At 36.1% G+C, this 12,343-nt stretch overlaps 1 protein-coding gene across 3 annotated transcripts in view; it reads left to right on the plus strand.

Annotated features, from left to right (window-relative positions):
- NBAS (NBAS subunit of NRZ tethering complex) overlaps positions 1 to 12,343 on the plus strand; it is a 191,295-nt gene that overhangs the window by 84,535 nt on the left and 94,417 nt on the right. For all 3 annotated transcript variants that reach the window (XM_083828261.1, XM_083828259.1, XM_083828260.1), the window contains exons 39-40: positions 4,749 to 4,825; positions 5,362 to 5,499. In XM_083828261.1, the coding sequence (XP_083684387.1) occupies positions 4,749 to 4,825; positions 5,362 to 5,499 (215 nt within the window). The remainder of the gene's footprint in view (positions 1 to 4,748; positions 4,826 to 5,361; positions 5,500 to 12,343) is intronic.

The raw sequence follows: 12,343 nt of genomic DNA on the forward strand, positions 1-12,343 counted from the left end.
AATCCGAAAGTTGGCTGTAAATAACCAGAAATTGTTATTTGAGGGCCGACAGGGATATGAACATTGTAAAGGAAAAAATATTGCAGGTTTCTTGTATATTATCAAATAACATATTTAAAAGGACACTTGCAACCCAGTGTTAATATCCCTATATATTCATTTGTTCAGATCCTGTGCCATTATTTATACAGCAGTTAGTATTACAGGATCATGAGAGTTTTTTGATATGTAACTGTTCACCTTCAGTTTCTGGGATTGGTAGAACTCTGTTTTCTTTCGAAATTTCTAGATTTTATAGATTATACTTGGTAATTTGTTAACTGAAACAGTTTCACTTTTTAGAAGCAAAACAAAACAACTCCAGTTGTTTGTTTTTTCTTTTTGCTGTCTCCTGCTGGTGTAAGAAATGAACTATTTAAATATTTACATGCTGTTACTGTCTTTTGAAGCGATCTGTGTTATATTTTACTCTATGGGAAGTTCTGCCATGAAAAATGAGTTTATTAAATCACTTGCAAAGTTTCAAGTGAGGCTTGCTTTGTAATCCATACCGTTTCATTTCAACTGTTTAGTGAAAAACAGCATATCTGTTTTACAGGTATACAGTTCTCTATTTTTAGGTATGTGATGTTTCTACAGGTAAATGGTACTGTTTTAATATAATGACATTGTGAATCAGAGAAGGTCGGTATCAGCAAGTTTAAATGAGGATGCATTTATTTATATTTTGTACCTTTCAAACTTTCTCAATGCAAAAATAATTTTAAGTCTGTACAGATGATCTCTTATCTTACATTCTGAAAGCCTGTGATGCCTGTGTCTTAAAGGGGAGAGGGAGGCAAAGAGTAAAACACATTCATTACTTTCTTACGGCAAATGATGTTAATTGACAAATCTTTGGTAATGCTTCCTGCTCCAACTTGAGTAATTGGAACTGTTTGATTACAGTTCAGTGGGTGCCTCTGAGATCAAAATTTCAGGTTTGGGGACTTGAAGAAAAGAAATTTTAGATTCCAGGTTTAGTTTTTGAACTGCTACCTTCCTACCGGAAATTGGGCTATTAAACATCAGTTCTATCTCCGAAGATTTATATGGGAATTTGTGTCAAGGGGAGCGAAGGAAAAAACTGTTTTAGAAAAGGCATAGAAAAGATTAAATGAATTTGTTCTCTGATTCTCTGAAATACATTTTATTTAGAGGAAGGGTTGTCTATCAGCTCATATCAATAAGAGAACTTCTAAAGAAAAGGTACATTGTGTATTTTGCCAAATATGCATGATTTCAGTTTTAAGTAGATGAACAAAATATGTAACTTACAGAAAACTGAAGTAGACTTCTTTTCTTTCCAGCTGGTGATAGCAACTAGGAATGGCTCAGTAGTAACAAAATGCGTTCTGATCTGGTACTGCTCTTTGTGGTGGTTTCTAGAGTTTTAGAATGTAGTAGTTAAGCCTTCGGCGATATAAGCTGTGCTACAACTCACTATAGTGAAGGAGGCAGTGGTCACTTGGAGAACTTGAATGATTGCTGTAATACACTAAATACATGTATTAGTGTAAAACTTTGTCTTGAATAGGTGAGCAGATTTTATGAATTATTACTAGTACTCATTTTGTGATGATAAGAAAAGTGACTGATCTCTTTTTGTAATCTTGTGAGGTGTGCTGTGTGCTTTGAGAGATGTTACTACTAGCCTAACTACCCCATGAGGTTCTGACCTCATCCTTAAAATGTGTGTAGTTGTATACTATCATCCATTTTTTTTCTGATTTCAGGTTTTCAGTCTTTCTTCTAATCTCTCTCTCTATATATATATGTTTCGCAAGCCCTGTAATGTCTAGTCACTTTGGCAAGCTTCAAATTTGGCAGTGGTTTAAGTCCCTGCAAGTTTTGTTAAGATGTGCGTTGGGACAGAGTGGCATCCTGCTAATACCCATAGTCTGTGATTTAAACTCAGCTGTATCATACATCAGAGAATTCCTGTAGGGCTTTGCTCAGAGATGTAAAACTGTATGAATTTAGTCTTTGTCTACACATAGGTGTGTATATGTATAAGTAGGAGGATATATATATATATATATATATATGGATACATGAACACATACCGGCACATAAGCACAAAGAAAGCATGTGTGTGTATTTATATATATATATATATAAAACACACATATTTATTCAATACAGAGGATTCTTTTTCTCAGAAGGGATGACAACGGAAGCAGTTCCAACTCTCAGGTACATTTTGCCAATTGGGGTACCTTTGGGATAAGCTTCATACAAATACAAGAGCGTGTATGAAGTCATGTTCTGGCCTTGTATTGGTGCTATGTTGTTGGTCATGATTGCTGTGTGAAGGGTGAAGATAAATGTTTGTTAGCTGGGCAGTTGTCTTGTTGGAGATGTTAAGTTCAAAGAAAACGTGGAGTTTGTGTTATTCCTGAGGTTTTGTTGTCATGAATTTTCCAGAGAAAGGGAAAAGACGGCGGAGCCCTGGTTCTTCTTTTCTCCTCCCATCTTTTTCTGTTCGACTAGCGATGGTTGTAAGAAAGTTTAAAATAGTTTAGCTTGTGCTCACAATACAGTATACCAGTTTTTGCAAACTAACTCATAAAGATTTTAATATTAGATATTTCCAGAGTTCTATTATTTTTGCTTGGACAGCATCCAGGTTATTTTGAATGCAGCAGAAACAAGCTGTCAGCAGCAAGAAACTATTGGTAGAAGCTATTTGAAGCATAGTTCCTGATGGACAGGCTTGTATTCACAGTAACTTTAATGCTGCCATCCAGGCAACCTCTGCGATGCCTTGTCACGTAGGAATTTGCTTGTTGTGTGTGGCAGAGGGCCAGCATGTAAATCCACTAAATCGGTCTGGTGGCAAATTAATGATAATCTGAAAATTGTAAGTGATCATTCAAGCCTTTTATAACTTATTCTTTGGAACAAAGAATTCACTGGGGGGTCTGTGTGTGTAAAATAAAAATGTTTCTTGCCAGCATGTCTTTAAGAGTAGTTTATGCAATGTGAAAATAAAGGCATTTGAGACTTTCTTAAAATATGCAAAGAGCTAAGCTGTGGAAAGAGGGGTTCTGCTGCTTGGAATAGAAAAAAATCTATGAAAAATGAAAACAATATTTGTTTTTTTTCCTTGTATATTTAAAATTCCTTAAGCAATTTCTGATCCAGTTTTCCTAAGATTTTTGAAGTTGCTTCTGGAATTAATAATTTGTATTCTGTACCCCTAAAACTAAATGTTGAGTGTATCATCAGAATCATTATTTTGTAATTGTTTGTTGAAGCTTCCATAATAACCATGGTGACACTTTAATTTAGTACAGAAAAATACATAAATGAGAGTTCCTGTTATTAATCAACAAATCTTGGGCACTCACATTGTGTCTGTGCCATGTTGATTCGCCTATTTGTGTAAAGTAAAACATAGTGGTTTCTATTTTTAAACAAAAATAGCCCTCAGTATCTCAAACTTAGGAAAAGCAGATAATTTTTTGTCAGTTGTACTGGAAGTATATATTTTTTAGAATCATTATTCTTTGTATTCATTTCTACTACATTCTTGTGCTGAAATTTCTGTTTGCAATATGTGGCAGGAGATGGGAGGTTATTGTTTGGAGGTGGTTTTGTGTGTGTGTGCACTTACTTTTATTTTTCCTTTAACTTTTTGTTGAGTTTCAATTGAAATGTAAATATCCTAGAAGAATGCTAGCTAATCTGATTTGAATCACTGTATTCAAGGTTGTTGTTGTTTTTCTTCTCTTTTCCTAAAACCAGAAGTGAAAAGCAGATATAAGAATTACGGTGTCTGCTTCAGTAAAAAGATCTGAATTTTCCCATCTTTCAAAGTTTCTTAACTTCGTTCATAATAACTGTTCATTTTCCTCAGCTGCTTTCTTTCTGAGCTTAGCTTTAGAATTTATTAAAATTAACATGAACATTCAATTAAGGGAACTTCTCTCTTCATTATCTGTGTGCTGTTTACTAAATGAACTCATTTTAATTAGTAATACCTTTCCATTGACACAGTTATCCAAACCTTAGATCAACTTAACTGTACCAAGTTACTATTTGTAACTTGTCCCTTGGATAATGTATTTTAGGTATAACTGTCAGTGATAGAGTTAGATGATTTCTTAGTGACATTTTACAATATGCATGATCCAGATCAGCTTGTTTCTTTCTCTGAAGTTTCTGGGAATTCCCTTGCTTATTCTTTTTGCTTAGTTTCAATAATCTTACTTAAAAATGTATGCTGCTTGTTGCTCTTTATTTTTTAAGACATAAGTTTTTAATATAGATTTTTGTGTTCAGTGATAAGTGAATTAGAGCTCAGGCTTGAAGAAAAGACATTTTGTGACACTCCTCTGGCTGGTATTTTGTAATGTTCACAGCATACCACTGCCTTGACTTTACAAGCAGCATGTCTACTTGTTTTGAATCACTTCAGATGATATTTCAGTGGCTTTGTTTAGCATCTGTTACTGCACTGTCTCAATCTTGTTTGGTTAATGCATGGAACACTTTGCCTGGAAGTCAAGGTAAAGCTGCGCTGCAGTTTAATTACATATTATCTGCTTCTGGATTGCACTGATTAGTGTTTAATTAAGTATGTATAGGGTGCTTCAAGCTAGTGTCTAATAAAATAAAGTTAAACTGAAAACATTTCATTTGATAACTGTCAAGGCTGGATGGGTCAGTAATCAAAGCTTTATTTCCGTTCCCTATTGTTGCAGTTCTGCTACAACTGGCAAGTGATGCTTTACCAAATGATACGGCCTTGTCTCTTGCCTATCTACTTGCACTGCCACAGGTATGTTGGTAGTGATTTTATATATATGTGCTTTTGCCAGAAAAGATTATTCTGGATTTCAGAATTCCATAAGAAAACGTAATTTCTGTAGGGCTTTAAAATTTGTCTTTGAGATCAATTAAATATAAATAGAAAGGTTTGGGCTGATGCATTTAAAGGTAGCTCTAAACAAATGCTGTTGGACTGCTTTATGAGCATGGTACTGGTGAAAAGACACATTTGATAGAAGTTAGACTGCCTGACTGACAATTCCAGTGTAGCTCAGAAATGCAGGTAATAACTTTATTGTGTAGAAGAAGGAAAGACATAGTTTGGAAATCATTTTGGTTAAGTGTTTGTGCAAGGGGAGAAAAACATCACAATACAGAATTATCTTTGGGGCGGGGGGGGGAGGAGGTTAGTGACTTATTTCTGTGCCAAAAAAGCATAGTCAGAGTTATTTCTAAATCACAGCAAGGAGCTTTTAGAAAGTTTGTGCACTTAACATTGTATGCTTGCTAATTCTTTCATCTAAATTAATGCTCTCTTTCTCCTAGGTGGTAGATGCCAACAAATGCTTTGAAAAGCAATTGCATTCTGCGTTATCTCTCCAGCTGGCAAGTTATTACTACAGCCTGCAGATCTATGCTCGTTTGGCACCATGTTTCAAGGACAAGTGCCACCCTCTCTACAGGGTTAGTACTTTTTCTTTTTAAAACCGTATTCATTAATGTGCAGCATTAAAGCTATTCTAAATAGCCAGTACATGAGTTTAAGCCTGTTAAGGAGCTGATCTGACTTACACTGTGAACAGCCCGCTGAGTTATGCATAATTATTCTTGCACAGTGCTGTAAACAGGCAAGTACTTGAAATTTTCTGGAAGAGTATATTGTGTGTTCTTGAAGTGCAATATAAAGTGTCATTTGTAGTAGCACTAGCCATCTTCAAAGTAGCTTATAAACACTGAGCAATAATGTGTATAGCCTATTCTGTCATCTTGCAGTACTGATAAAGGACTTCCTAGGATGAGTCAAGTGTCCATTTAAGCAAGAACAGGACTGTTCAGAAGTTTCCCATAGCCTTTCTTGACGTTTATTGTTCTGTATTTTAGTTCATGTATGATGTTTTTAAAGTTCATCCTCGTTCATTGATGAAATTGTTCATTTCCTGTGACAACTGTCTCTCTTCGTTGTTTTTGAAATGGCACAGCTCTGCTTCTTACTCATCGCCTGTGATTAAGGGAGTTTAATGATAAACTTGAACTAAATATGTGAGGTGACATACACGTTTGGTAAAAACCCAGCTTTCTTAGTAGGAATTAGAATTGGTGCAAAAGTCAGGCTAATGTAAACTCTTTTTTGCCACTCCAAGAGTGTATTCACAGAATTCGGAAAGTTCTTTCCTCCTGTCCTGAAGCTCTCTGGACTGTTTTCAGGTTGTCTCTGCTTTACAGCTAAAAGACCACTCCAAATTTTCTGAAGAGAGAGATCACTAAGCACCATCATAGCTGGAAAAGAGGAGGTATTTTCTCTATTCAGAACAGCTCCTTTTTCCTCTATGTTCAGAAAAAGTCTGTTTTGATACTAGCCCAGTTCTGCAGTTTGGCAACCTGTCATGCTCCTGCAGACATTAGCATCCTGATATCCTGTTTAGAAACTAAAGGAAAAACTTAGCCCAAAGCTGAAATTTGTGGCACTAGCAAAATATGTTGGTTAGAGGAATTCGTTCATGTTTAAATAGCTTTCTTTTGAGCCTGCTGTTAGGCCCCTCTGATAGAAAAAAAATATATATATATATATATTTATCTTAGCTTCTGTCTTACAAGCAAAGATGGACAGTTTGATTTTATGAAAGAAGCTATGAAGCCTTTTGAAAAAAATACGTCAAATGTCCTCATTTTGAAAGAATGAGGACAGATGTTAAAGCTTAAGCTATTTTCTACTCCAGTTGTCATTTAATAAATAAAATCATATCAATAACACCATGTAGTTTATCTCTTACCAATATGATCTTCAGCTAAATCTATTATTCCATCTTGCTGAAATAATGTATGTGATTGGATTCTAAGTGTGGATAAAGAGTAGCTTCTAAGTTGTTTGCTAAAAATAAAAAATAAAAAAAAAAAGATTGTCCTTGAGTACTCAGTAAGAAAAGAACATGGGAGAAGACATTTATTGTTACCAATGGTAAAGTATCCAGTGTGGGACAGTTTCTGAAGTTGAAAAGAAATAGTAACTGATGTTTTTGAGCAAAGAAATCTTTTTTCCAGCCGCACACATGCAAAGGAAAAAAAAAAGACAATTTCCACAGCATAACAGACATTTGTTTAAATGAGCTGGTAATAAAGAATGGCTCAGCTTGCAAGTTGTTTTCCTCAATGTCACCGATGCTATCCATGGGAATAGATATGCTCTTGCCTTTTATATTTGTCTTTCCTTTAAAACTAAGGACACAGCAGGAGGAGGATTGTTCTTAAGCTTTGTGGTACAAACTTTTATGAAGATGATAAACTCAATTATTTATGTCATTCCGTAGTAGATTGTCTCCTAGCACATGCAGCTGGTATCTTGCATCACCTTTATTTTCTGTTTCTCAAAACAGAAATGGGTCCCTAAGTCCTTTAACTATGTAATTCTGAGCGATGGGCTATTCTTGCAAGGTAACTGAGTAGGCTTTGTGGATGAAGAAGTATAACCAGTTTCTCTCTTCCCCCCATTGTAAGCCTTTATACACAGTAAAGATCCGAATGAATCTGGCACTTGAGCCACATGCTGGGAAGGTGGATCTTCAAGATCACAGAGTGCATACTTCTGTGTAACAGCGTCTGAATGATTCCTCTAGTCCACTGAATCTAATATCCTAACAACTCTTCCTAATTTTTAGGAAGCTATATAGAAGCATGGAGAAATCTATACTTCCTATGTCTGCTTTAAAGTGACATTGTATAAGTCTTTCAAAACAGTACATGGGTATCTCCAGAATAATAGCAGAAATGTTCTCAGAATGAAAATTGCAATTTTGTGGCAAGAATTGCTAGTTAATCAAGAAAACACATTTTGAAGGAATCTGTAGTTCTGCTGGAGGAGGGCTTGACTTCTTCCTGACACCTGAAATACTGTTAATGCCTGCACATCAAAACAGAATCATAGGTTGCCAGAAATTCTCATTATCTTCTTTATACTGTTGATGTCCAAAAGAAAATCAGATGGAGAGTATCTATTTCTGATGAAGTTATTACTTTTTAATAAGGAGAAACAAAGGAATTTGGGGTAAAGTACTACTGTATTTTTGTACCCAAGACAATTAGATTTTGAAGGTTAGTTGTTATAATTTAGACATAATAGTGAGAGTTTAGGGCATCTGAGCTATATTAATTTCTTACCCTGAGGGAGACATTAATAGAGTTCTAGAACTAAATAAAACCACTGATCAAGATCTGTAAGAATCATGCCAGCCAGAGAATAAAATTTTGAAAAACAGACTGGGTGTGAAAAACATTCTGCTGCTGGGGTAACTGTAGAAACCCTTCTCAATATTCTTTATAAAGGTTTTCAGCTCTGGCTTCAGCAGAGTCTACTTAATTCCAACTCTTCGTCTCTAGGCAAGATTTCTATATTCTTCTTCTATCTTAATGACATTATGTTTGAATGAAATTCATCCTCATCTTCCTTTTTTGTATGTTCTCTTTTGCTTTTTTGAGCTTAGCAGTTGGCAACGTGTCACCATTGCTGAGTAAAGCTGCTCTTGCACCTGCTTTTTGCATGTGCTTTGTGGAAGTTGTCTCCGAGTTATTCTGTGATTCTAACTTCAATCAGCTCACCTTGGCCAGTTTGGCTTTTCAGAAAACGGACAGGTGAAAATCTCATGGGAGGCTACCTTAAAGGCAAAGTCCAACCTCATAAAGTCCAGCATCTTTATCTTGCTGTTTGCCTTCCCTTAAAATCTGAAACTACCGTGTTTTGGTCCCAGCAGCGAAATCTGATACTGAATATCACATTCTCCAACTTTTTTTCCTCCACATGTACCTGACATTCCGGAAATCTCCTGGACTGTTGTATTCTTCCTTGTTTCCTTTCCAGCAGGTTTTGTTTTCCAGAGTAATATTTTCCATGGGAACCAGGACCCTTGATGTTACAGTTCTTCGGATTTTATTAATTTCTTCTCAATCAAGTCGTCTGTAGCCCTTAATTGACTACAGTGTTGCTCTTCCTCTAATCACGACCCACATGTTTTTCTCTATCGCCTCTTTCACAGAAAGGCTCGATGCATTCAAGCAGCTTTGTCCTTACACCACATTCACTGTCATCTTTTCTCCTGTTTGTCCTGTAGTAGGCCAGCTTTCCTCCAGCCGTTGTTCCTTGACTTCTCGTTGGGGTTTGGTCTCCATTCCCTTTGAGATTAATTTCAAACCTTCCTAACTAGGTTAGGTTGGATCTAGCTCACTCCAGTGTCTTGCTTGGCAGAATTCACTACTCCCTGTAGCCAGCTACTTGTTAGCCAGCAGTGCTTCTGAGTCTTGCTAACCAAAATCAGTTTGTTTGGAAAATGCTGCTTGGTTTTGCATCTTTCTTGCATTATATGTCAAAAGTTTAGTCTTGTATAGACTAAGATATATCATCTAAGAATATAAAGTTTTATTGAGCATTCCTCCCAACCGCCACTCTGATTTGCCACTCACAAATTCTTGCTCATGATGAGAGGAGAAGCTGTAGAACTGAGCAAGAAATTTCCTGGATAATTTTATTTCTGTTAACAGCTTATCTCCTCGTTTGTCCTTTTCTGGTGATCTGATAAGTGACCAGCATACATATATACAGGCATGTGTTTTCTCTAAAAAGGAGTGAAAAGTTTAATTACCCTAAGGTTAATTGTTTTATTATGTTCCTGTCTCCATGCTAACAATTTAATATTGAAGTGTTTCTATGGTTTGGGAGAAGAGTATTTTCCTGACCTTAGCTGGGAGGCTGTGCTTTTTCTTGGAGCATCAAGCAACAATTCTGACAAATACTGCTAAACTGCAGAGGAATTCTGCAATTAATGTGAGATGAGGAAAAATTCTTTTAGCATATTCTTATATATTCTTTTAGCAATTCTTAGATATTTGTTTTACTAACTTACCTGTTATTTTCATTCAAGAAAATACCAGTTGAAATGCACAAAAGGACAGGAGTGAAATTCAGCATGTTGAAGGGGTAACCTCAGTGATGCTTTTGATGTAGCCTAGAGCTGGCTAAGAAGTTGGGACTTCTGTTCCACAGTAGCTTGATTTAACTGGTTTGTGAGTTACTATGTGAAAGTGTGCATGTATACAATGACAAATGGCCTGTATACACTTAACCTGATCCCTTTTCTGTTGCTTACCGCTTAGGTAAGCCTCTATCCAACTCTCCATAAGAGGCAGAATTAAGTCTGTTTTCACCTCAAATAAATACCTTGCCTACAAAACAGTTTTTCTCTAGTTTTGTCTTTCTATTTTCTCTCCTTGTTTGTATAAACAACCTTTGTGTACTTTAGTTCCTCTGCTTTTTCATTTTTTTTCTTTTTTTTTTTCTGCTGTCATTGTCAGACTGTTGTTTCTGTCTGCTCACATCTTTCTTTGTAGATCTTTGCTCAGGCTCACCATACTGCCCTCATCACCGTGACATCTGTAGTCTTTAAATGCATTGAGTGGCTGTGACAAATATGTCGCGTGGCTTATTCTCTCTCATCTCCTTTCCCATAGGGAAAAAAACAGCATGTGGAGCACTTTTTACATTGTTGCATGCTGATATGTGTTTACATACACATTTTTTTCATTAATGAAAGCAAGGTCAAAAGGAGCGTGCTTTGAACGTGGCACTGAATACACAGAAGTTTGTACAGATTTCATGGGAGTTCATACTCCAGGCTTGACCTAGGCCCCAAGATGATTTTGTCATTTTTTTGTATTAGAGTGACCCTAATTATAGATACACTTGTGTTAAGTTAGAGAGGCAGAATTCCCATTCATGGTCCTTACACTACAATTTTAGGTATTATTCTCAGTCTAGGATATTGAAAATACAGACTTACTTTGAACTCTAATAAATATCATGTAAGAAAGCTATATAGAGGAGGCAGAGAGGCAGATCTTATGAGCTATGAAATGTACTACTTGTGTTCTATCGGTTCTAATGGCTTAAAACTGTATTACATGGCACTGTAGTGCAGCTAGAAGGTAAGTCTGTACAGATGAGGTAACCTTTAATTGGAAATCAAATGATAATGAATGATTTCATGTTTGTGTTTAACGATAATAATAATAATAATATCTTATCACATTCCTAAATTGTGAACGTAACTCAGTAGACATAATGTATGCTTTTTTAGTCTCGAAGTGGATTACTGTACATGAAGTTTTACTGGAGCCTATTAACATTGCATGCAGAACCAACAAACTGAGTCAGTCTTGTTTCATTCCTTCTTAACACAGCTTTTTTTCCACAAGCTAGCATGAAGCAGATGGTTAAATGGTGGTGCCCTTTATTATTGGCTTAAAATATGCCTTCTTCTATTGCTGTTTTGAGTCCTGATTCAAGACCTTGCCTCCTCTTTGCCCTTCTTTCTGTTCAGTTAGTGATGCTGAAAACTAGAAAATTTCCTTTGGCAATATATCATCTCCTGTTTACTTCGCTGCTTGAATTATCTGTTTTATGTTGTGCATCAATTTCAAGTTTCTATGCACTTCCTTCTCTTGCTGCTGTTTTTGGCCACTTATCATCTTTTTATATGCTGTGCTGCTTGCATGTACATTGTAAGGTACTATTATCCATTAATATGTGGGAAGAAAAAATAACTAAGTATCTGTGCATCTATTTATCTCATTTGGCATATGCTTCTGTTTCTAAGTCCAGTGTATATCTGATGGTTCTGAAGACAAAATTGGGAGAGACAAGAGTGTAACTCCTTGAATCTATGCCGCTCTATTCTTTCTCCCATTGACCTTCCTACATATGTGTAGAGTCTGTGACTGGGAGGAGAGCCAAGGAGGAGGGAGATCATTGAGGGAAGGCACCATAAATGAGACTTCAACTGGCAGTTTAAGAACTGAACTTGTGTGAGAGTTGTGCTGCTGTTTTTCAGTTTTGTTTTTAATTCTAAAGTAGGCAAAGCACCATATTGACTTACTGTATAGCATTCGAATAATTCAAAGAATGTAGCATTATTAGAAAACTTAAATGTTTATTGTTCATCCTTTCTCCAGATCGTTGATAAGAAATTCTGGATAAAAATGCTGTCAGAATCTGCCCTTGGAGGATTTGCTGCTAGCTCTTCCCTATCCTGAAAAGCGATCACTAAGCTTTCACCTTTCTTTTCACCAGGTTTCAGTTCTTAAAAAGACCTTTGTTCAAATCTCATGACAACTTTTTCTTGCCTGGACTTTGGTGGGAAAACCTACCAAGGAATTTTGGAAGGTCTTTATGCTTGTTGTCTACAGGATGTCCTTTACCAATGTGCTTGTTGACATCCTCATAGCACTCCAGCAAGTTAATGAGGCAGATTTCTCTTTACAGAGGCCA

Source organism: Anser anser (assembly GCF_964211835.1).
Source record: "Anser anser genome assembly, chromosome: 3".
NCBI lineage: Eukaryota > Metazoa > Chordata > Aves > Anseriformes > Anatidae > Anser > Anser anser.